Here is a 24,776-nt window from a genome sequence, read left to right as displayed (position 1 = left end):
ATGTTTTTATTATCCCTTGCCCGTTAGCCCTCCCAATACCTTCCAGGAATCCCCGGTGGATGCCTAGAATCATGGATAATAACAAACCCTATCTATACTTTTTTGCTTATATACCTAGCTATGATAAAATTTAATTTATAAATTAGGCACAAAGATTTACAATGATATAATGAAAAAAATATTTTCTATAATGAAAGTTGTGTGAATGAGGGCTCTCTCAAAATATTTTAGTAGGTGAAGGGTAACTGAAACCACAGAAAGCAAAATTGTGAATAGGAGGTAACTGTATTTTCACTGTGTACAAAGAGGTATTTTCAAAAACATACTTAAATCAACTTTTATGAGTTCATTAATTTTAAATATCTTAACTGCTTTTTAGAGAATTTCTTTGATTTGTTTTATAGAGCAGAGGCTCTATAAATTTCTTAATTTTATATAAATCTGAAAGTCTTAAATTGGGTTTGCTTAAAAGTGAGACACATACTTCTTCATTGCCTAGCACTTAGGCACAAACTAAGTTATATGGCCTGAAATTAAGGTGTATAGCCTGTTCAAATCAGGTAATTAAATTCATTCCTTCAAATTCAACCCCATTAGTGTTGTGCTCCAGTTTTCCAAATGAAAAATAAGTGCTATGAACATAGACTTGATGAAAATTTGATTTTTATATTAAATACCCAACTGTAAATTTATATATTTGATACTAAAATCAGAAGCGTGAATGAATAGTAATGTATCATGAACCTAGCCAGATTGCAACCTCACCTGAGTGGATAATGTAGTTTATCTTGACGAGTGGAGGAAGATACCTTCAGAGTTGGCGTCCCCATTCAGGAACTCAGGATGCTTTCGTATTACTGTGTGGAAAAGATCAGCTGCTACCTCTGGAGTTGAGTTAGATTCACAGCCAACAGTCAAGTACCCTTAAATTCTTGGGGATAAAAAAGTACACTATTCATTTAAAAATGAAAACAAGCTACTTAGCATTAATAATATTCTTTTAAAATAACAAGAATTTCATTAAGAAATACAAGGACACAGAAAATGTCTTATTTGCATGATATTCAGTTTTTTTTAATGTGTCTTAGATGGCAAGACTATATTAAGATATGCATTTTTAAAGTCTGTTATAATAGATAACATTTCCAAAAATTTTCAGACAAGTAATAGTTTTAAGATATATTTATTGTTATTTTGGTAAGCTCTGGCATCCAGTACACAATTATTTATTCCAAATACTTTCCCTCCTTACCCCCCACCTCCCCTGCTGCTTAGATGGTGGTCTGTCGGAGAATCAATGTTCTTTTTGTCTACCCATCTCCCTTCAGTCTTAATAAAAGGTCTTAAACAGTTACATGAGAATCAAAAAAACAACCCTACGCTTTTGGAGAATAAATCAGGATCTGGAGTTCCAAACAGTAATTCCAATTCCAGTGTGCAGCATGTCCAGATCAGAGTTGCCCACTTGGAAGATAATGCAGCCATCTCTCCAAGCCCCATGACAGCCTTGCAGATTCCAGTCCAGATCACCCACGTTTGTAAGTATTTGATTAAGACTTCTTGCTGTTTGACTGATATGATTTGGTTAATGACTGATACCTGTCAGTCTTCTGGAACATTGATAGAAATTTATCCAAGTTGATGAAGTAAAGGACATCTAAGGCCTTTTAAGTTTATATCGTCAATATTTCCACAAAAGATGAATATGTTACTCCATAATGGCAAGTTATCATGTGATAACCAACTGCCCAGCCATTAAAAACCATTTTAAATCATCTTTCCATATGTTATAAAGAATTGGATTAATTGGAAACTATATAAAATAGTTTCACAAGTTCATAAGGTTGCATGTCATAATTCACCAGTAGACAAATCTGGTGTTTTAGGGAAGGGAAATTCCAGTGTGCAGCATGTCCAGATCACAGTCTAAGCCAGATAAGATCTTATTCAGGTTGATCTGTCTCTCTGCCTTTCCATTATGAAGGCAAAAAGAATGAATAAGAATGAAATTCTTAGAACCGTAATTATTCACTTTTTTACCTTACTTTTCCTCCCCTATATAATCCTGTTTGTCTTTCATTGGCAAGGTCATTGGCAAAAGTGTACCAATCATTGTGTTCTTCTCAACTGAGGGGCTATTGACATTAAAGTGAGAGTTCTTTGCAGAGCTGTTCCACACATTGTAGGGCACTTGGTGCCCTTGGACCCCACCCAGAAATGTTAGTAGTACTTTCCAATCATTGTGACAAATAGAAATACCTAGTAGATTTTCAGATGTACCTTATAATCCTGTTTCAGAATCCCTGGGCCACATATTGGTGTTATTAATAGTATATATCTTTAATATGCAAGAGTGTCAAGAGTTATCCTTAGAGACATTTAAACTAGTCATGCCTAATTTAATTTTCTAATTTAAATGTGATTATTTGTTCTAGCTTTCTACCAGTGTAGTAAAACATGGAGAATTTCTTTGGCTCTACTTGTTTTGTTTTATAGTCTGTAGATTGCAAAGCAAATGAAATTACTAGGCCACCATAAATATGAGAGCTACTATTGACTATAAATTGTGCATGCAGATAGTTAAAATTTTCCCTGGCTCTTAGGTTATTAATACTTACTGGGAACTCAGCAAACATATAAATGGTATATACCTTAATATTCATTTACAGTGTGGCTTTTTTTAAAGTATGTAGAATTTATTTTTTCTAGCTAAAAAAGTGATTATAGTTAAGGGTTTTACAATGTACCTGTTACTTTTGGTATTCTAGCTAAAATCTCATGGTTGTTTCTTCCTTCACGTTAGGGTTTAGGAATCAGCAAACTTTAGGGCCAGAATAGTAAATGTGAATATGTTAGACTTTACGGGCCACAGTTCTCTGAGTTGCATATGTGAGTAGCCATAGTTTGTTTACCCTTGATTTAGGTTATTTATGTGGAATCACTTCAAGTTCTATCAGGTATAATCCTAAGAATACATTAGATAGTAAGAGAAAGAACATGAATCAAGTGAAGGTTTTTTGGAAAGGGTATAACAATTTTTTCAAACCAGAATAAAATAAACAATAAATGCTACATGTTCAAAATCAATCCCAAATCACCTTTCTACCTACAGATATGACTGAAAGCAATCACATTTCTTCTAGTGTTAGAGCTATATAAACATGAGCTGACACTGATCAAATCTGAGCCTTAGTAGATACACCTATAAAGAGATTATACTATCAGATTTTTCAAGTGCTGTTCATGCTCCCAAAGTGGTTTTCTGATTAATACTGTCTTACATTTATTTCATGTTTTTGACCTAACTGAAGTAGGACAGATAAAATCTCTTAATATATACATTATGTAATTTACCCAGGTTTACAAAGCTAGCAAGTGTTAGTGTTAGAAACTAAAGACTTGGGTTTTGGGACTACCAAAACATACAATATTGCTTACCACAATGTTCAGAAAAAATTGTTTTTACCAAGTTCCTATCTTTTTGTAGGTTAGCCTTAGTGTATTCCTCTTACTGTCATCAGAAACATTCTATGATCTATACTAGGGATTAGCAAATACTGTCTCTGCCACAGCTACTCAACTCTGCCCTTGTAGTACAGAAACCACCATAGAAAATACATCAATGAATAGGTATGCCTGTGTTCTGATAATACGTTAGTTACAAGAACCGTAGTGCTCTGGATTTGACTGTGGGCCATAGTTTGTCATCGCCAACAAATCTGTTAGATTTCTTATTTAAGAAATTTGAATGACTTCAGGTTACCAGGAAAATTATTCAGTATGTGATGGCCTTCATAATTATAAGGATACTAAGGGAAATTTAAATTTACAAAGTCAATTTATTTGTTGTCTTTATTCTCACCACAGCTTCAACAGACTCCCCTGCTCCTACTGTTGACTCGGAAACAATAACACTAAACAGTGGAACACTACAGACATTTGAGATTCTTCCAGTGAGTAATACTTCACAAATTAGATATTGGCCATTTTAATAAGAAAGAAGGAACAGTTAGTGTCAGTTTTAGAAATGTTGCCATATAAGAACATGAAATATAAAAGTTAACATGATTGGCATCACATGCAAATATGTCCATGATTCTAAGGATAAATGGCTATAACATAGTCAGACCTTATAATTTTTCTTCATCTGTATATAAACTAATAATATGCTCTTTTATATAAATGATTGTGCCAGTGAGTAGGGTGCATTCAATGGGCTTGTACTTAACATGATTTAACAACATTCATTCATTAAATACTGCACTAGTCATTGGGGATACAGAAATTAAAAATCCCAATCTTAAATGAAATAGCCATTTTAGAAAATAATCTTGTAATCTCTAAAAAGGCTAGACATAGGACCCAATTCTAATCCCAGGTATGCCTAAAGGAATGAAATAATTTGTCCACACAAAAACTTGTACATCTTCATATTCGTAATAACTCAGAAGTAGAAACAACCCAAATATCTATTCACTGATAAATGGGTAGTGTGTGCAAGAGCCATACAAACAACCTTTTGGCAGTAAAAGAGAACTAATTACTGAGACATACTACTGCAAGAATGAACCTGGAAAACATTATGCTATTTCTTTCACTTACATTGTTTATGATTCCCATTTATTTGAAATGTCCAGAACAGGTAAATCTAGAGACAAAAAGTAGATCAGTATTTGCCTGTTCTCAGAGGTTTTGGTTTGAGAACATACAGGGTGTGGCTGATCATTTGTAAGAGGTTTCTTTTGGGAATAATGGGGAAAAAATTTTTAAGATCTAGTTCTTATCCCACTTCCTAAATAGGTAAACCCCAAATTAGCTTATATTTCCTTAAGGAAACACAAAGATTTTATTAAATTGTAAGATTTACTTGCTGCGGAGATTGTAAAAAGTATTAGTACAAGAGTTTATCCTCTACACAAATATCACAAGTATGGCTAACACAGCAGAAGGTTCTCTTTTTGAACAATTGTGGAGCTTCTATTAGCAACTTACTTACCTAGCTTCACTTTCCTAATCCAGTGGTCTCCAAAATAGGGATGTATAAAGATAACTATTTGTCACAGGTAGATAACAAAACTTCATTTTTCTCTTCTCCTCTCCCCCCTTTCTCTCTGTCCCACTGGTGGCCGCATAAGCAAATGCACATATATTTGGGGTATGTGTTCAGGTTTTTACTTATGGGATCACAAATATTTAGAAACTTCACTCCTAATTAATAGAGGGTGCTAATAGTGCCTCAGCTTAAAAAAAAAAAAAAGTGAGCATTATGTATATAAACTATTTACTGTACTGCCTGACCATGTGAATAATAATTACAACTTTAGGGAAAACTTTCACTTTCATGAAGGAGGAGGGAGTAAAGATAATGAAGTCCCGCTGTGCTGGATGCCATCATAGTAATTTCTAATCCTTACACCCTTTCCATCAGAGACAGTTATTATACCCACTTTAGCTGAAAAGGAAACTGGAATAAGTGAGTCAGGACCCCAGAGCTGGGGGGTGTATCTTAAGTTCATAAGACTACCTCAGCTTTCTAACTCCCAGCTCTAAGTGTAAAGTACTTTTCCTTTAGACTACTTGGGTAAAAAGAACTCAGCTTTTAAACAGCTTTTAAAATAGGAATTCTCTTTTTCCTTAGAAATTTTGCTAATTGCTATTTTTGTACATATCCTCTAATATAAAAGATATTTTCTAAAGTTGTCTATTTAAGGAAGTTCTGCTATAGTGCCTTTTCAAAAACGTGAAACTTGTTTATTTTTAACTGGGAGATTTCCAGTATGTGCTCCAGAGAAAGGATAAAGATTGAGTATGCTGGGTTACTGCATTGAAATCAGTAGTTTATGGACTAAGTCATGGTGCTCTACAACAAGTGGCCGAGACCAAACATAGAAATACACAGACATGAAGAATAGGGTAAAGGCCTTACCTCACTTTCTGTTAAATCTCCAGACTAATGGCTGGTGACAGTCAAGAATATGGTACCATTCATACATCTGAAGAGGTGTGATCCGGCACCTCTAAAACATATAGGGCTGTAAACCAATGTTACCACAATATATTTTAAAAAATTAAAGAAATACAATTTTATAAATAGTTTGCATTTATCATGATTGTGTTTGTGGGACCCTTTGGATGGAAAACTAGATTTAGTAAGGCTACTACTCAGCGTTCTGCTGCACCTGTGCTCATCTTATTTTTCTTTTTCTTTTAGTCTTTCCACTTACAGCCAACTGGCACTCCAGGCACCTACCTACTCCAAACAAGCTCGAGCCAAGGCCTCCCCCTAACTCTGACAGCCAGTCCCACAGTAACCCTGACAGCTGCTGCTCCTGCTTCTCCCGAACAGATCATCGTTCATGCTTTATCTGTATGTTATCTTCCATTTTCTAGTTTCTGTAGAGAAGATTGGCTAATTGATGTATGTCACAATACCAGGGGTTTTTTTTTTTTTTTTATTGTTTTTAATACTATGATAGAACCTATATACCTGTTAGGGATCAGGATTAGTTGGTACAAAAATAAGAGCCCAAAGTAATGTATATCTTTAAACAATTTTTCCTAATGCTTTTGTCCCAAGAACAGTGTTTCACACCATCACCCAGCCTTGACTATTGGGATAGATCCTGTATCCCCTGTGTCTCTTTACATGACATGGACTTACAGTAAGGGAATAAAGACATCAGGAGATCAAAGGTTCCAGTGGGTAAAGAACAGGGGTTTTAGAAAAATAGTGATAAGAATACTGCCATTCAGAGGTGAGAGGTATGAAAGGTAACAGGGTACCACTATACATGTCATTTGTTGCCATTAAATCTGGTAGCTTAAATCTGGTAGGTACTTTTTCATTTTGCCATTGATTGTTTTCTTTAATATTTTATAGCCAGAACATTTGTTGAACACAAGTGACAATGTCACCGTGCAGTGTCACACCCCAAGAGTCATCATTCAGACTGTTGCCACAGAGGACATCACTTCTTCCATATCCCAGGCAGAACTGACAGTAGATGGGGATATTCACTCCTCTGATTTTCCTGAGCCTCCAGATGCACTAGAAGCAGACACTTTCCCGGATGAAATTCATCAGCCTAAGATGACTGTAGAGCCTTCATTTAATGATGCTCATGTATCCAAATTCAGTGACCAAAACAGCACAGAATTGATGAATAATGTTATGGTCAGAACAGAAGAAGAAATTTCTGACACCGACCTTAAACAAGAAGTGGAATCACCCTCTCATTTAGCCCATGCTTATGTTACTGAGGTAAACTGCGCTTGAACATGGCCTAATGATTTCTTGCCTTAAGCCTCAAACCTGCAGTTTGGAAAGAGCCGAGAAATGATTTATGATAGTATATGCTCCTGTACCTTCCTTTTTTCTTTTATTAGACACACTAAGCACAAAACCCTACATTTGGCCTGCACAAAACCCAACAGAGCTGCTCTATGTTAAACACCAGTTCCTCATTAAAACCTTTCCTTGGCCACCTCCAGTAGATTAAGAAAAGTTTGGTAGAATCAATGGAAGCATTTTCCCTAGGGTGGTTAGGAACAGATCATTGTGGTTCATTTAGGAAACTCACTTCACAGTATAATAGCAGTTTCTTATATATTTATATGAGCTATGACTGAATTGGTTCTTTTTAGTTCTTATATGTTGATACTTTGTATGTGAGTATGGGGTTATTACCTTTGTCAACTTTTTAAGACCTTAACTTTCTTTATATTCTAATTTTTATAGGAGCTATGTTTGAAAGTTAAGTCCTTTCAAACCTATACATGCATGAGACCTTAAGGAAAGCTTATGCGGACTTTGAAATGAAATTCTCATTTCTTAATTATTTTTAGGATTTAGAGTCTCCTACCATAGAACGGGTCGATCAAACAACAATTGATGATGAAACTATACTGATTGTTCCTTCACCACATGGCTTTATCCAGGCATCTGATGTTATAGATACTGTATCTGTCTTGCCTTTGACAACACTAACAGGTATGTAATACAGCCCCTTCATGAGTCTGATAGATTTTAGGGGGGAAAACAAGCAGCCAGACATTTAATTCAGTTGTTTTAGTCTTGCTTGATCAAACAATAGAGATATGTTACCTTGTTAAGTTTTGCACTTTGGAAGGGGAATACTTTCTCTTATATTGACATGAATTAGAGAATATATACATTTAATACTAATTTAAAACTTAACTCATTACAGATCCCATACTCCAACATCATCAGGAAGAATCAAATATCATTGGTTCATCTTTGGGCAGTCCTGTTTCAGAAGACTCTAAGGATGTTGAGGATTTGGTAAACTGTCATTAGGTACTTCTTAGAAACGGGTAGTTCAGGCAGAGAAACCACACTGTTAATTATATCTCCAAAGAAATAGGAGCAACCCCAAAAGGCTTAATTTACCATTCCTCTGGCTTTTAAATAGCTACAAAGCCACATACATTGTTGCTGCTATGACTTTTTACCTCCTTAAATATATCATCTGAGGTCTAGTCTTATGACAGTGTATAGTTGAGTGTAAAATGTGGGGTCTTACCTGCATAAATCCCTATGATTAGTGTTATTTGTCCACAGGAAATTTCATTTACTTCAGCTACTAAGAAAAGTTTAAAATCACCAAAGCTTAATTACTCTGCTCTAAAAGTAGTACTTCATCCCTAAAGAACGGACATGGCTTCCTAGTCAGTCTCAAGTAGACCTGTTTATATTTCAGAGAAGTCAGATCAGCAAGGTCCACAGCTTACCAGTAAACCTCTCCAAAGAGATTAAATATCATTAGTTTGGGATTTGACCATCATACAGTACAGAGACCTAGGAGGTGATTGTGTGACAGTTCCTTTTGGTTTACCCATTGCTGGCAGTGGGAGCACATTTAGCCTAGGTAGAAAGAAAAGCATTAAAGGAGTTAAGAAAATTCACTACAGGTTTTTTTTTATTATTACTTTAAAAGGGAGCGAGTGAAAATAGTAACAGTGAGAGTAGTAACAGAAAGAATTCACCAGAAGCTAAGTAGAGTTATAACCCCTTTCCCCCACCCAGAACCACTGTCATCAGTTTACAAAGTTAGCACTTTGAAGTAAAATTAACCTAAATGAAAAAGGAGGTAATGGTGCCTGTACCACGACCATTTCTTACATGTTTTGCTATATAAATTGCCCAGAAAACAGTTGAGGAGGGTATCAAAGTTTGTTGTTCACTTAGTGCATTAGCTGGTGGGGATTGGATGTAACTTCTCCCTCTCAGGCAATTTTAAAAAAATAAACAAAATTTACTTGTTATGAAAGGAAACAAATCAAGAGTCATTCCTATACTAGAAAAGGTTAAGCCAAAACTAGCCTCTAGGGCTTTAATGAATATGATCCCTATAGAAAGTCACAAAAAAACCCCTTGTATAAATTATTTTATTTATTATTGTAATTAGGTATTCACAATCAAAGTTGTCTTTTCACCGTCTGTGTTTTGTTAACGTGAGATTAAATTGTAGTAATAAGCAAAAGTTGGTTGCCTAGGGAACAATAATTGTATATTCAGTTTAACAGAAATAAAAGATTATTTGTCTTAAAATGCAAGATTGTTACATAGCCTTTCGCCATGCAGTAATAACATTATAAAAAATTTTCATTTCAAAAGTGAAAATTACTTGTGCTCTTGGAATATTTGAGTGCAGCATCAGGTCCTCAAAGAAAAGCAAAGTGATATGTCTCCCCCCGAAAAAGGGAATTGAGATTTACAATTAACATGAAAATCATGTATTAGACTTCTGTGGGAGCTTGTTCGGCATACCTTATCCAGCTCTTATTCACAGTCCTAATATTATCGTGTTGAAGAGATCTGATAAGTATTTCTCCTTGGCCGCCTCATTTTCCCACATCATGGAAGTACAGGTTTGCACATATACATAACATGATGATAGAAAATAAGATATAGTAAATTAGATTTCTAAATTTCGGTTCTAAGTCTCCTTGTCGGTACCAGTAGATCTAAAAAATAAATAAATAAATAAAAGTTTAAGTAATAGCCACTGGACAGATGTTAAAAAATTAAAAATTTAAATACAACTAATTTTTCCACTGTGACCAATTTCATCAGCATATGCTTTTCCTCCTAAATGAGGCAGGCTTTATATTCCTGAGACTAACACAGCCAGAATTTCTTTTTCTTCATAACTGAAGTATCAACTGAGTTTTCACATCCAAAGTCATACTAATTCTTGCTTTCTCAATTAACTTTTTCTATGTTTAAACCTATAGAATCCACCAATTCACTGGAAAAGCCATGGAGGAATATATACTTTCTAAGCTTATTTTAAATATATTTGGGTAAAAGGTACAACTCTTTCAGGTCTAAGAAGTTAATCAACTGATATTCATATTGCCAATACAAAACAGGGCTTACATAATGCATATATCACTGTTGGGTCACTTCTGGCGATGGGGCTGGAGGTGGAGGGCATCTCCATTGCTCCATTCCAATGGCTCCCAAAGTGGGATGAGCCCATTCTTTCTTAGGTCATAGGAGTATAGCAAAATCAGAAGCTTGGAGATATCCCTTAGTTTAATATTAGATAAGCACTTTACTGTTATGATTTAAGCTCTATGTAAAGCAAAACAGCTGTTTTTAAGGGTTTACTGTTTTAGATTCTGCCTTTCCTTGAGGGAAATGGAAAAAACACCAACTAATGAATTGGCTAAACACTTGGCAATCATCCAACTGAGCCTCCACCACCATGTTTCTTTCTTTACCCTATAAGAAAGGCTTCTGTATAAGTAAAATTGAATATTCTATATAAGGATATAACTGCAGCTTGAGGTTTCACAGGAAATCTTGCTATTAATTACTTTCATTTTGGGAAATAAGAGCAAAGATTAGCTTTTACCTTTTCCCTAAAGAGAACAGCATGTCTTAATGTCTACTGGTCCCTGTATGTGGTCCTCAAAGGAAGAGGAGTTAGGTAAACTATATGGAATTTTTGACTACCTAAGTCTTTTCTTCCATTTTTCAACTGTCAAGGGAATAGTTTTCACGTAGGTTTACCACTTTAGGATTGGGGGTGGAGGTGTGGTGGAAACTCATATTTTGTTTTTCTTTAAATGCCCTACAATCACTATTGAGAATTATGACATGGTAGAGGGGGTATGTTCTATAGACCCAGGCCTAGTAACCATTCTAGGCACTGCAACCCTTAGCCCTCAGGATACTCCATTTAAATTCTAAATAGTACTCACAAGTATGCAGGCAGTAATACTACTCAAAGAGATGCAGACAGCAAAAAATATATTGAGTGGTTTTGGAGGTAGTTGAGGGAAAACAAAAGCACTGATCAGCGTTACCTGTACAAAGAGAAATTATGTCAGGCCTCGTGAGTAATTCTAAGATGGTTAGCCTGTAGTCCGGGCAATGTAATATTACAAAATGTGTCATATTATAAAATGATATCTAACACAAGATTTGTCTTCTGGAACATTCATGTAACAAAAGTTGTAAATATGTTCAACTGTAGGTTTTGTGCTTTTCCTAACCTTTCATACATACTTAGAAAAGAGGCCAAAATATCATAGTGGAGTAAAATTAACCTCAAAATAACCTCTCCATTAACAGCTTAAAAATCATTTAGGCATCATTCCCAGGATTGATGATTATTTTGGGAAACATTTTAACCTTTTTGTTATTTTGAATACTCCAATTAGAAATGCCCAAACTTGTTTTGCTTAACATTATGAAAAATACTGAGAAACTGGGTTGTAATATCCTATAATTCTCTTTCTACCATAGAAATATCCATTCTTTTCATAAACTCATTGAAACAAACTTGACTAACATTCTTTTAATCAGATGTGCCACAGAATTGTCATTCTTGGGATACACAGCTAGGTTTTTATTTAACTGTAATATCACTAAGCTATAAAAAACAAGATGAAAAGTCACTATATGTTGACCAAGTAATCTTTTTAAACCAGAGGATAATGAATCTGGTTTAGGAACAAAGTTAACTTAAGGTACTAGCAGAAATCAGGCATTAGGTAAACTATAAGAAAAGAAAGTTGCTGGTAACCACTGACATATTTACAAATGTATTAGGGAACAAACATGACAAACTCAGAGAACCTAGTTGTTGATTTCATATAATAAATTGGGGGTGGGGTAGAAATCATTTTAGCTACTACAATTTTGTTTCAGTGTTAACATGGCATCTAAAGTGTTAACAGAACAAACCAATACTTCACATACTGGTATACTGGCACATTTAGATGGTGGTGTTTTGCTTTGTTTTTTGTTTTTTAAAGATTTATTTATTTATTTATACAAGAACCGGGGTACAGGCCAGATGCGCGGGAGGGTGAGAGGATTCACCAGAGACAGAGAGGGGACCAGAACAGGCAGACTGACAAAACACACTGCTGAGGGGAGCAGCGGGCGAGACCCTTGCTGGCCGGCAGGGGTTGAACCGGCGCTGCTGAGGCTGCAGACAGCTTCACAGCGTGGCGCTCAACCCCCTGCGCCACCAGGGGAGGCCCTAGAAGGTGGAGTTTTATTGATGTTTTGTTTGTTTTTTTGAGAAATAACTGAACCACAATAAAGTTTTCAGAGCTTTGGTTAAAAGCCTGGGTGAGATACAAAATAAAGATACTTACTAGAATCAGTAAGGATGTTAAGCCACCAACAACTAAATTGATAATTCGATCCTGAAAGAAAGAAAAAAAGAGTTTTTTGAGCCAAGTGGTAGAAGTGTGGCACTTTCAGAGTATAGTGCTAGGCTTTGGGGTGATTTAGAATGAAGAAACCAAAAACCCTGCCCTTTTCTAAGCTTGACACATACAACCACCAGACGAAGCAAATATATATATATAATGTTACTAGAGTGGAAAAGATACTTTGGGAACACTCGGACAACTAACTGGAGGCTTCTTGAAGAGACCGCATATTTTGTACACAAGATTGGGGAGGAATGAATGGGGACAGGAGACTCACAACCATATGTGTGCTGTTCAGGACCATATGACCAGAAGCAAAGGGACGAGGCACTAAGACGGCCAGCACAGAGGCTTGGTGAAAATTCTCAGGAATCAGAATGTAGATGATATCAGGTGTCATGAGTTTGGACAGTTTGTGACACGGCTTATGTGTCTTTGTCCATTGTAATCTAGAACTAGATGGTACTGCTAAGAAAGAATCATGCCAAAGGTAGGAACAATCCTAGAACATCTAGTCAAGTGGTTTTCCACCTTATTTAATAACAAAAGTCTTCAAAGCATAAAAGAGTATATTTTGATTCAATGGGACCCTAGGATCCTACCCATTGAGCTGCTTGTCATTTCCACCCCACCCCACCAATTTTACAGAATGTTTTGAAAAACTACAACCTAATTAGTACTGATTTTACAAGATTTGGGTTTATAGGAGCTTAAAGAATAAAGCCACAGGAGTTGAGACCTAAGTAGAAACACTAAAGCCATGTGAATACCAAGTAGTCTTATTTCTGAGAAGTCAAAGATGAGTCTTAAATCAATCTGTGGTCATAAAGGTTGTCTCAGTAAATCTCAGCAGGGTAACAGACTACGGAATATGAGCACCAAGAAACCAAGGTCCAGAAGTGGGAAGGACACTGAACAAGCACAGAGCAGCACTGAACACTCATTCCAAGTGATCTGCTGTTAAAGATAAAAACCCAAAGAAGTTTAAGAGGCAGGCAAAGCTGGGAGGAAGGGTGAAGGAAGGCCAAGTATAATGTCAGTGTGCCTGGTCTTCCGAGGACAAACCACAAATTACAATTCAACAGTTACACAGGACAAAGGAAACAACTCCAGCCACACCCTTACTAAACTTGGAGGACTCAGATCTTACTACTACCTCAGTAAGGAAGCTTACACAGCGCACAGTAGTCTGCAATTAAGACCAACTGTTAAGGAAGAGACCCAGGGCAAATCACTTATTCATACATGACAAATGAGTGTATTTAAAATACGTATATAAGACAACCTGTGGAGCCTCATTATTTCCACTTTATGAAAAAGGTTCAACTAAAATCTGGTCTATTCTGAGAAATCAAGACTATCTGCTCCCATCCATGAGCTCCAGGGAATTGCAGAAGTTTGGAAAGGTTAGTGTGCCTCTCACAATAGGAAGAAGCCAGTGAAAAGGTTCAGGTGAGCGGTAGCCAGAAAAAATATCATAACTTCCTAACAGCAAAGCAAGTTTGCCAGGGAGAATTAAAGGTGGGGGCCAGGGAATGGTGTGGGGTTGGAGGGAAGGGGAATAATAATAGAGAAAGGACAGTAACTATGCCAAGAGCTTTAGTGTATCTTCTAAAAACTCCAGGAACTATAGACCATCACACATAATGGAAAGCAGCTCAAGAAAACTGAGAATTTGCCCATGGTCTCAATACCAATAAATGAAGAAAGCCAACATACTAGACTTGTACTCCTCATTGGAAGAGCACCCTAAAAAGCTACTGTTGAACTAGATAAAAATAAGGCAGATTTCAAAAACTCTATTTGCAAAATACTACATTAAAGTGTATATATTTCAGAAGTGAAGGTTTCTCATGATTTTCCCTATTGTTGAACTTAGCCATGCAAGCATGATTTTAATTATTCCAGTGGAAAGAAATCTAAATTTAAGATACTTCCCTGGCCCTTTCTGCCTTCCAGACAGTTCACTGAACACAAGAAGGGAAGAGCTCTTCAGGATATGAATGAGGGGTTTTTCACAGGGTTTTCTTTCTTCAAGACAAGGTCTTGGCTTTCAGGTCTTCTATCAAAGTAACCATGAATCCAGGCCAAAGAAACAAGCATTAACCTTGGAAGACTCCCCATTCTCAGGCTCCCTGTTCTCAATTCTTACAACACAAAGTGTTGGTCTGTGGCCCTAGGAAGCAGAGGCCTCAGCTGAGAGCCTGCAAGAAGTGCAAAACCAAGGAAGACCCCTTGCCCCAGAGCCTCAGGTCATTGTGTGCACATCTAAATGAACTCAATGGTTAATTTAGTAAACTCACTTAAAAGTTTAGAATCTCAACTATACCACTTTAAATATTGATTAAGTTCAAATCAGAGTGAAGACTCTTCCCAGGCCCAGAGGTTATTTTTCAGGTTTTAGCGGCTCTCCCATTTCCCAGTCTCTAAAGATAGGACAACAATAAAGAATAAGACACTACTTAGCATTTCAAAGGGCAGTATTAGAAGTAATATGCTCCAAATCAATTACAAGGAGAAAGAATACAGCATTTAAACTTTGCTGTTTATGGAATGAGCTGAAAATCCATGTTATTTCCACTTCTACAGCTAGTCTCCAACTATTATCTCACAGGAAAAAGGTTTGTCTCCTCCCATTCTATTACCCTATTTCTATGTACCAAAATTATTCTCTTCCAGAGCTTTCCACCCTCTATTGTTGCTTACTTTTACTCCCCAAGGAAGGGCACCAGGATCAGAATCAGCCCTGATCCTCACCAGCAGAGAAAACAGGACTGGGAAGCAGGGTGTCCTTCCCAAAGAAATAACAACCATATGAAAAAGTTTTAACCCACGTGCTTGTGTGTGTGTACTTATATACCATACACACACCAACATGTGAACATTCATACACAGTACAGTTCTGAGAGAGAGTCTGCATATATTGCCTAATGTCATTTATTCACTTAAACACCTCAATTCTATCTCAGAGTTTACTCATCTATCTCCTCCTCCACACTAGGCACAGCACCCTTTTCTAATACTGACAATTAGTTCTGGGAACTGCCACTATCCAACACAGAGGTAACCTGATAACCTGACCGACCACATTAGAGAAGTCACTGTACCAGCAGGTGGTGGCAGTGGTGGTATCCCTCTGGCTACCATGGTGCCCGGCAAGTTACAAGCTCAACTCAGTTGAAAGAACAAACTAATTGGGTTTACCACAAATACATGCTGGCGGCTAAACTTGTGTTGTCAACTTAAGTAACAAGTGTGAATTAATTTTGTTTAGAACACCATCCTTCAAATGTAGAGAAAGGGGATACAAAAAAGCAAATGTAGAAGACAATATTCCAGACATTTGTACAAAATCTCACAAGGGTTTCTGTCTCCTAGTCATTAAGTGGGACTTTTAATGGAATCTTTAAATTGAAAAGTATTAGCCTTTACATTTCCTTAAAACACAGAAGCGGCAAGAATGAAAAGGCAGCTGCCCCTAATGGCCAGCAGCACTTCATGGCCTCTCCATGCATCTCCGGAAAGTGGTTTGACACTCCAATTCAACTCAGGTTCCCAATCCCACTCTTAAAGCAAGTCAGCAAACAACCTTATAAAAATAAAATGTAAAGAAAAAAAAGGAAAATTCATCCTCCCCATTTCCGTCCCTTCAGCCTGAAGAGTACCGGAATGTGACCTACTTCTCCGCCAGTTCTGCACCCATCCTCTGACTTGATTAATTATCTCTGTCCTCATCCCACCTCTCTCCTGAAGTCCATCTCTGGCCCCAAAATCTCAACTCCTTCCAATATCAAAAGAGCCTTCCATCATCCTGCTTCCCACTTTGATGTTAAGCATGCAGTGCCTCCTCTTTTTCACATGATTAATGTTATGAAGAAAATCTAACAGGACAGGAAGAATGACCAGGGTGGAGATGGGTGACTGTTTTTCAATATAAGTTCTAGGAATCCTCTCTAAGGGCATGCCATTTAAGCAGGGCCTTTAAAAGAAAAGGGAATAAGATATACAAGATATACTAGCCAGCACATTTCCTGGGATGTAGTATGCACTTGATTAGCAACTAAATAAAAGACATACATGCACACTTATGACCTAAGTTATAGGATACATGCCTAACTTACAGAATACATACTATAAAGAATATATAATGTAAATTAAAGAATACATGCACATTTCTAACCCAGGCTCCACAAGTAAATTATATTCCTTAGCACAGCAATTGAAGGTCTTTACCTAGCCCAGCCTTTCTGCTGACCTTTCCTTCCAAGTTCTGGAGTCCAGGCACAATGAAACACTCGGAGGTCCCTCTCCGATACCTGTACTTTTCCTGCTCCAACCCCTTTGACACAAGCAGGCGCTCTTGCTTGGGATTCCCAGTTACCTCCTTCAAATATTGTCTGCTGTTTTTTAGGTTTAAGGCTTAAAAATCCTGTATCCCAATGCCTCCTATAGCATTATTCTCTTCTTCCATGCTCCCTGGCACTTTGTTCATCCCTCTAGTAAAGGGTTCAATCCCTCTTTTTTTTAAAAGATTTATTTTTTTATTTATTTATACAAGCACTGGGTACAGTCAGAAGCACGGGAGGGTGAGAGAATTCACCAGAGGCAGAGTGGGGAGCAGAGCAGGCAAAAGGACCGAAGTACACTGCTGAGGGGAGTAGCGGGTGGCAGGAGAGGTCTGCGCACCTTGTGGGACCCTCCTCCAGTGGCCGGGGAGCAGCTGGGGATCGAACCAGCTGGGGATCGAACCGGTGCTGCAGAGGCTGCGGGCAGCTTCGCAACCCAGGGCTCAACCACTGCACCACCGGGGAGGCCCCAATCCCATTTTTTATTCAGTGCTTATCCTCCTCTCCCCTCTCTCAGGCAGTGATTCTCTGTTCTTGCGAGGGAGAGTCAAGAAAGGCAATCCATTCAGCAAGTATTAGAAATGTCCAAAGGCACTACTTCCTACAATTGTTAACCTGGACAGTGATTCAGACCCTTGAGCCACATCCTACAATTTTGCAACCCAAGTTTTGCCTTTCTCAAACTTAAGGGTTCTAATACCATAAATAAAAGCCCAGTTCTCAGAAATGAATTTTCCTTTTCTTCTTCTAAACCACAGGGGAAAACCATTCAGGGGAGCTTGGAAATGGCCCAGTCAGAAGCCTGTGCAGCAACCCTCTAGGAATAAACACACCAAGAGGATGTGAGAAGTGGGGGAAGGTTTGGTCTCAGCTGACGCAAAAAACCAGACTTTAAAAGTGGGTTTTTCTTGGTCCCCCTGGCTTCCGCTCCCACTATTGACAGAAACAGTCCTGGGAACAGCATCCATCATGGGGACATTCACCTTGGGCAAAGCAAGGGGATCTGATCACAGGCACTATTGTTTGGAGACTTCCCAAAAAACACCAAACTTCACAAAGTGCCAGGAACAGAGGATGCATGAGAAAGCATTTATGGGAACACAGACACACCCACACTTTACAACTCACACTCTCCAACACACCGTGACCTTCACTGCTAAGTGCAGATCCTAACACCAACTTTTTCCTCATGTCCATTTGGAGAAGAAAGTAAACGTGTAGATATATTAAAATGGTGCCCTTATTTTTCAGATTCATATTTTGAAGCATTGTTCAGTTGTGAATATTTTTGTATATCCCTTCTAACAGATTCTCCTTCTCGGGAGAATCTCATTGAAGTACCACTTACAAAAACCAGCTCACAGTAAGACAAACCTACTCCACATGTTTAAGGGATAAAAATGAGCCCTAGACTTAGAACCTACAGGGAAGTACCTGTCTGTATTTGTGCTGGGCATAGTTCAAGGTCTGGGAGGAGTCTCACAGACCTTTAATTAATTCTCTTGCCCTATGCCTGCATGTGGTCAAGGCCAACTCACTTTATATTTAACCCTAGATTCCTTATCAGTGCAATGACGAAAATGTAAATCCCCCAGAACAGAGTCACATTTAGCGGAGGGTCAGTAAGCAGTAGCTAACATGGTATTAGTGTCACTGCTACTACACTTAATGAGGCATCTTACCAATGAGAGATGAGGTCCTCAGAGATGACAGGGGCCTGAGTGAGCCCTATGCCCTGGCCCCAATTTCTAGGGCTGCTCTAATTTCAAATGCACTCTTATTACTCCCATAAGAACACGTCAACCCACATATCCCTTGGAAAATAAAAGTAATTCTACCTTAATGTGACCTGTGGACTAAGGAAAAAAAGACATTCCCGGCCTATTACTGCAAAAACTATGTCCACAGAGAGGTAAACCCAGAAGGCCACCAGCTTCTGCGAGGCCAGGCCTTGGCTTAAGTTTTTTATATAATATTGTATTACCCCTTTCTATGGCTTCTGTGCTGTGGCTCATGCAGGGAGAGAGGGATGACTTCAACGGTCTGAGAGATGGAGGTACCTCTGGGTGTCTGGCATTCTATGTTTCTGAAGACAGTCCCCACCTCATGTGGGTTCAAATGTCCCAAGAATACAGGTTACTTTTGATGATGTTAAATCTTCTTACCTTAAAATTTAATATAAATAAAATCAAGAATTGGGTAGGCATTGTGTCTAGCACTAGAAAGGCCAAAGAAATGAGACAACAGGCTCCTATCCTCAAGGATCTGGTACTGAGTCAGGGAGCCATATCTAAACATATTTCTCACAGCACAAGGAGAGAAGTCCTAGGACTTTTCTGACCCCCAGGCTCTTAGGAAGGAGCACAGATGCAGGCTGAGTTGTGAGGAAGATTCTAAAGCAGGGAGTTAAGAGTGAGCTTTGCAGCTAAAGGGGTCCATAGGAAGATGTGAGGCTGGACTGGGCTTACTTAGCTTCTAGGGGATCCCACCCCTCCCCATGTACCAGCATCCTCTTAGGAGCTTTTTCAAAATACCAACATCTGAGCCCAACCCCAGACAGCCCTGGTCTGGGGGTAAGTAAAAAAACACTTAATGAAAGTAAAGAATAAGTCACCAGGTCTAGCATCCAAAACTGTCCAGCAAGAGAAATGGCAGCTTTTTTAAAGTGGTGTGTCAGGATGGAAGAGAGGCAAAGGGAAAACAGATCTGATCCCTGGGACGGGACAAGGGGTTGAGCTCAGAGTATCACCTAAAAGTTGTCAAGGGGAATGGAAACAAGCGCCCCACACTCCTCAGAGGACCGTCCTTAGGGCTTTGAGGAGGCAGGTTTAGAAACAACAATTTTAACCACAATTTTGTTCTTTATTAAGCAGCAATTGCCCACTTAAAAAGGGTTTTAAGTGGTGCTCTAACCTTATCCTACTATTAATATTTTCAGGAGCCAATTGCTCCAAGTTTGGGTTGCCTGAATTGGATAAACATCATAAAAGACCCTAGTTTTCATTTTCATTGTTTTTGTTTGCTTTTCCCTCCCTCAGTAGGGAGAGGAAGGGAAGATGAGGTAAATAAAGTTTTAGCACACGGGAATTTTTTTGGCTTTGGAACCAAAAAGATGTAACCTATTCAGGGTTGACTAACTTATTCCCTATACAGAGGTGCCCACACCCTTGCTAGCTGCTGAATTGAGTGCATTTCCCCCAAAGTCACTTACTTTTCTTGTATCACATCCAAATAGAAATATAAAGGAGAGGATGCTGGTACATCTTAAAGGATGAACCACTTCCTCTGTGATCAGTGAAAAAAGTCAATAGAATAGGCTTGTCCAGAAAGAAGTTTGCACTGCCTTCTACCATGCGCTGCAATCCTCCTCTTCACGTCTGCACAAGCTCTGGACCACGAGTGTGCTTTCTCTTAAAGACATTACCATCCTCCCACTCCCCTCTGAGGTGCCCCAATCCATACTGGGCTGGAACTGATTTCAGATCGTTGGGCAGCCAGCTGGCAATCAAGAAATCTAGATGGGCTCATAAGCCCCAGGACAACTTAATGCCTTTCCAGCACGACAGAAGAAGCCCCAACAGTGTGCTATCCTAGGGCAAACTTTGAAGGAAGGCTGGGTGAGAGAGAGGGGAGTATCTCCAGGTTTTAGTTCACAAGGGGTGAGAGAAGGGAGGGGCAGGGGAAGGAGATCCCTAGACATTTCCCAAAGGATTCTCTGGAAGCTTGGTTCAGTAATGCTCCTGTGCAGGGGAGCTAAGAACTGGGTAGGGCACTGTGCTTAATTAAAGGCTGGACCCCAAATAGTTCTAAAAGTACTACTTGCCCACTAACTAGAGTCCCTGTGAAAAGTAGCACAATATAGGCTATAAGAAGTCCCAGAATATAAAAAAATGTTTCCCAAACATGAGTGTGGAGCCACCAGAACTAATAACTGGCTTTAGAACTATGCCATTCAATAAGGTAGTGCTAGCTAGGTGGTTCATGAGCACCTGAAATACGCTTGTGCAACTAAGAGGGGTTTTAAGCAAAAAATAAATGTAAAAATATCTGTACCTTTCATGTTGATTGTACACAGAAATTATAGTGTTTTGATTATATACTGAAATGACACTACTTTGGATGTATGGTGTTAAAGAAAATACATTATTAAAATTAGCTTCATCTGTTTATACTTTAACATGGCTACTGAGACATTTAAAACTACCTATGCAACTCATTATATTTCTACTAGTCTGTACTCCTTTTGAAAGTGCTAAACTATAGCACAGGTTTAAAAACCTTAGATGTATATTGTCACAGCATCTGTGCCACACTTGTTTTTGCACCACAGAACTTAGGAATGGATAAAACAGAAGGAAAAAAGAAAAAGGGGGGAAAAAAAAAAAAAAGAGCATCTGGACTTTCTGACTATGACTCTGGAGAAGGCCCACACAGCAATATGTAACTCCAAAGCTATCAAGGAATGAAAAATATGTTTCTATAAAAGATGAATATCCTTCCTTTTCCTTATTTATGTAATGATAAAAGAACTGTTTCCTCTCACCTTTTGCTCCATGGCTCCATTTATAAAGTCATTCCTATGGAGCATTATAAAGACTGAATAAAATTTGGGGCTGGGTGGCCAAAATCACCACCTGCATCCAGTACAGGTGAAGACAGTCCCCTTCAGGGACTGCCCTCAAGGGTGCTGCTCAAGGCCCACTGGATTACATAGGTATTGTTCTAAAGTGGATTCCAGACCTTTCATCACTTCACCACTTCTTCCAGAAACCACTTCACCCATTTCCTGTGAAAGGGCAGCAGGTATGTGGATGCACATTGTGAAACATTACAAAAGGAGTTGTGGGGCTGAACAAGTAGTCTGCTTTAAGGTTCAACTCCCCTAGTTGTAAAATAGGAACAACAAGGCCAGTCTTACAAACGAATTTGAGGTCAAACAAGGAAATGCTGAAAACAGCTGAAAGTCTTCCGTGGTACCTGGCACTGAGGAAACACAAACTTCCCTCCAGATCCTACTCTGTGGGCTGAAGTAATTTTTGCTTAACAATTAGGGACTGTCCTTAAAGGCTCTGGTCTGCTCTACTGATTTAAAATTAAGAAGCTATATATGGCCAGTTGTTTTAAGGCATTATACTATTACTAAAAGTTCCAAAGAACTGTAGAAGTATGACAGGAATAGGTTTTCCTTTTTCTGGATATTTTCCTCCAAAGTGGTAGTTCACTAAGACTGGCTGTTGTGTCCAGTTTCCAGGCATCTGAAAGAGAGCCAGCTGGGAACATCCACATCCTGGAGCCAGCAAAGGTTCCTCAGGGATCTCCGGAACCCATCCTGTTCAACCAGTGACTCCACTATGGCAAAGCCTCCCCTGTCATGTGTCCTAACCCTTCATTATTAAGATCCACTACTGTGCCTTGCCCTCCACCTTGGGTCTCAAATAAAATCGTTCGCTGTCAAGACCTCTCCTTCAGACCTGGCATCTCAATTTATGATAAATATACTTTCTCCCATCCTCAGACCAGAGATATATCTTTTCTTCATTCTAAACAATTCCTCCATGTGTAATCATCCTGTCGTCCTCACAGGGAGATAAAGGGAGCAATTTTGTGAGATCTGGAATTATGTGTTACTCTTAACTTTTTCTCCGAGTAACTGAATCTATCCTTATAATGCCATAGTTGCCTAAGTAACAATATATACTCTTGGACTAAATAAGTGTGCAATAAACAGAGATACATTTGGAGAATGTATAGGTTTCAAATAGATCACAGAAACTTACAGTCATTGAATTTTTCAGCCCAAGCTAGTCAGAAAACATCAATATTTCTAAGTATCTATAAAAATCAATAAGTCCATTACCAAGTCATCTTCTCTGCAGTCGGCAACAAAAGGGATCAGAAGTCTATACCACCTGGAACCCCAATTTGTGTCCCAAGGCATGTGGGAGCAAAAGTGAACCTCTTAGCTCTGGGGCAGTAGAGCAGCCAGTTGCCCTGGATGTGACCTCTTCAGGCGGCAAAGCTACCTTCTACTCCCCAAATCCTCTTCCAGTAAAACTCCAATTTAGGGACACTCACATCTGAAAGTCTAAAGCACCACAGACCAAATGGAAAAGCTATCCTGTAAGGTCTTTCCCAAACTTCTCATAGGAAAGTTACTAGTTTCTCTGCTGTATCCTGAGATGCCCCTTTAAACTCCTGTGGTGGCACAGATACAAGGGCACCCGTTTACATATTTCTGCTGGGCTCCTCAGACTCCCCAGATCTACCACATAATGCTCTGAACCAGAGCCATGTTTCTCAAACCAAGTGTCCTCTGGAGTGGGATAATGCCAAGCCATTAGATAACATGGTCCATCTTAGAGCTCAAGCTTAAAACATTTTCTTAGTAAGACACTTTAAGAAGATGAAAGGCAAGTTAAAAAAAAAAAAAAAAAGCAGCAGTTTGTCACAGACCTGCAGGCTACAAGTTCAAGGCTATGCCCCAAAGTACTAGGTGTACAAGTGCCCTATACTTTTTCTGTTAGAGGGCCCTGTCAAAGTGGAGAAACTCAGGCAGCTCAGGAACCCATTTACACCTGACTTTGTGAAAAGCTGAAAGCACTTTCAGGTGTCAAAGATCACCAATGTCACTTTCTAGGTGGGGAAACAACAAAACAACCGAAGAGTCTAAATCTTGTGCAAACTACTTCAAGTTAATGTTGAGGACAGGAAAGGGATGCTCTTCAACTGTTGGCTCAGGACATCACATGATTAAGTTTGTAAAAAGAAGTTATACTTTTAAAAAGCCGAAAATAATGTACTAGAGCTTATCTGGGTCCAGAGTGTCTCTGATCACTTCCTGGACTGGGGCACCATCAAGGCAGCCCTCACTTCATGTCTCTCTCCTTTTTCTCTGCTTGGCTGCCTCAGCAGTAAACTCTTCACGGCCCTAAATAAACAGCGATCAGCAGTACAGCTCTATGGTTCCCAAGGAGGCCTCTAGCACCCAAGTGAAGCCTCTTGAACCTGAGCACTCCAGCTCCACCGGTGCTTGTACCACCTGACCATAGTACACCTTCCCTCCAAAGAGAGGCCTCTGCTCTTCCCTGTAAATCCCCAACAGCCCAGAACTTTCTGAACTTTTCTACACCACCGGTGTTCAAGGCTTTGGGCCAGCCCGGCCCCAAAGAAGGTGACGAGTGGTAGGGCAAATATCTTGAGTGGGAAGCGGAGTTGAAGAACCGGCTCTTTCTTCCACCAAGTGCCTCAGGAAACACAGACGGGCCCGGCGGGGACTCCAGGCCATAGGGCAGACAAGCAGAGAAACAGACAAATAAACACACCCAGGGCCCGGAATCCCGGCGCACTCACCTTTGCCGACGTCTCTCCAAACAGAGGTCTGTTGTCCAGGCCACTGGTGCCGTAGGTCCTGGTTGAAAAGTCCTCCATTTTGGGGGGTGGGGGGGTTCTTCACTTTCCCCAGGCCACTCAAAACCGAGCCAGCATTACCTCCCGCGGTCTCAGGTCCGCGACTCCCAACGCCGCCGGTTTATTCACCAAGCACTCATGGCTGAAACCCAGGTGGGGCTGGGAAGTCCCGGCGGCGGCCGGGGGCGGGGGGGGGGGGGTGAGCGCTCAGATCCAGGAGACGAGGCCGCTGCGCCCCAGCCCCGCGCTCTTCATCTTGAGCAGCTGCCGCAGGAAGTGAAAGGAAACAAACAGCGCGTGGCGGGCTCTCCGCGGGCCGCCCGG

General features: G+C 39.3%; 2 protein-coding genes across 5 annotated transcripts in view; one reads left to right on the top strand and one right to left on the bottom strand.

The window, feature by feature from the left end:
* Positions 1–8,317, top strand: part of DMTF1 (cyclin D binding myb like transcription factor 1) — a gene marked incomplete at its 3' end in the record, with an annotated part of 29,954 nt that extends 21,637 nt beyond the window's left edge. For 2 of the 4 annotated variants that reach the window (XM_084230262.1, XM_084230261.1), the window contains 6 exons: positions 1,329–1,538; positions 3,868–3,953; positions 6,212–6,367; positions 6,881–7,261; positions 7,846–7,990; positions 8,208–8,317. In XM_084230262.1, the coding sequence (XP_084086388.1) occupies positions 1,329–1,538; positions 3,868–3,953; positions 6,212–6,367; positions 6,881–7,261; positions 7,846–7,990; positions 8,208–8,317 (1,088 nt within the window). The remainder of the gene's footprint in view (positions 1–1,328; positions 1,539–3,867; positions 3,954–6,211; positions 6,368–6,880; positions 7,262–7,845; positions 7,991–8,207) is intronic. The other 2 variants (XM_084230264.1, XM_084230263.1) reach the window with 1 other exon arrangement.
* A 1,547-nt stretch (positions 8,318–9,864) lies between these two features.
* Positions 9,865–24,473, bottom strand: TMEM243 (transmembrane protein 243; the record flags this gene model as incomplete). Its single annotated transcript, XM_084230828.1, has 4 exons — positions 9,865–9,987; positions 11,233–11,337; positions 12,640–12,690; positions 24,396–24,473. 4 exons carry the CDS (start codon positions 24,471–24,473, stop codon positions 9,865–9,867), a joined length of 357 nt encoding a protein of 118 aa, XP_084086954.1.
* Positions 24,474–24,776: the final 303 nt, after the last annotated feature.

Source organism: Talpa europaea, assembly GCF_964194135.1.
Source record: "Talpa europaea genome assembly, chromosome: 3".
NCBI lineage: Eukaryota > Metazoa > Chordata > Mammalia > Eulipotyphla > Talpidae > Talpa > Talpa europaea.
Note: the sequence above shows the minus strand (reverse complement) of the source record. Positions and strands in the feature narration are given on the sequence as shown.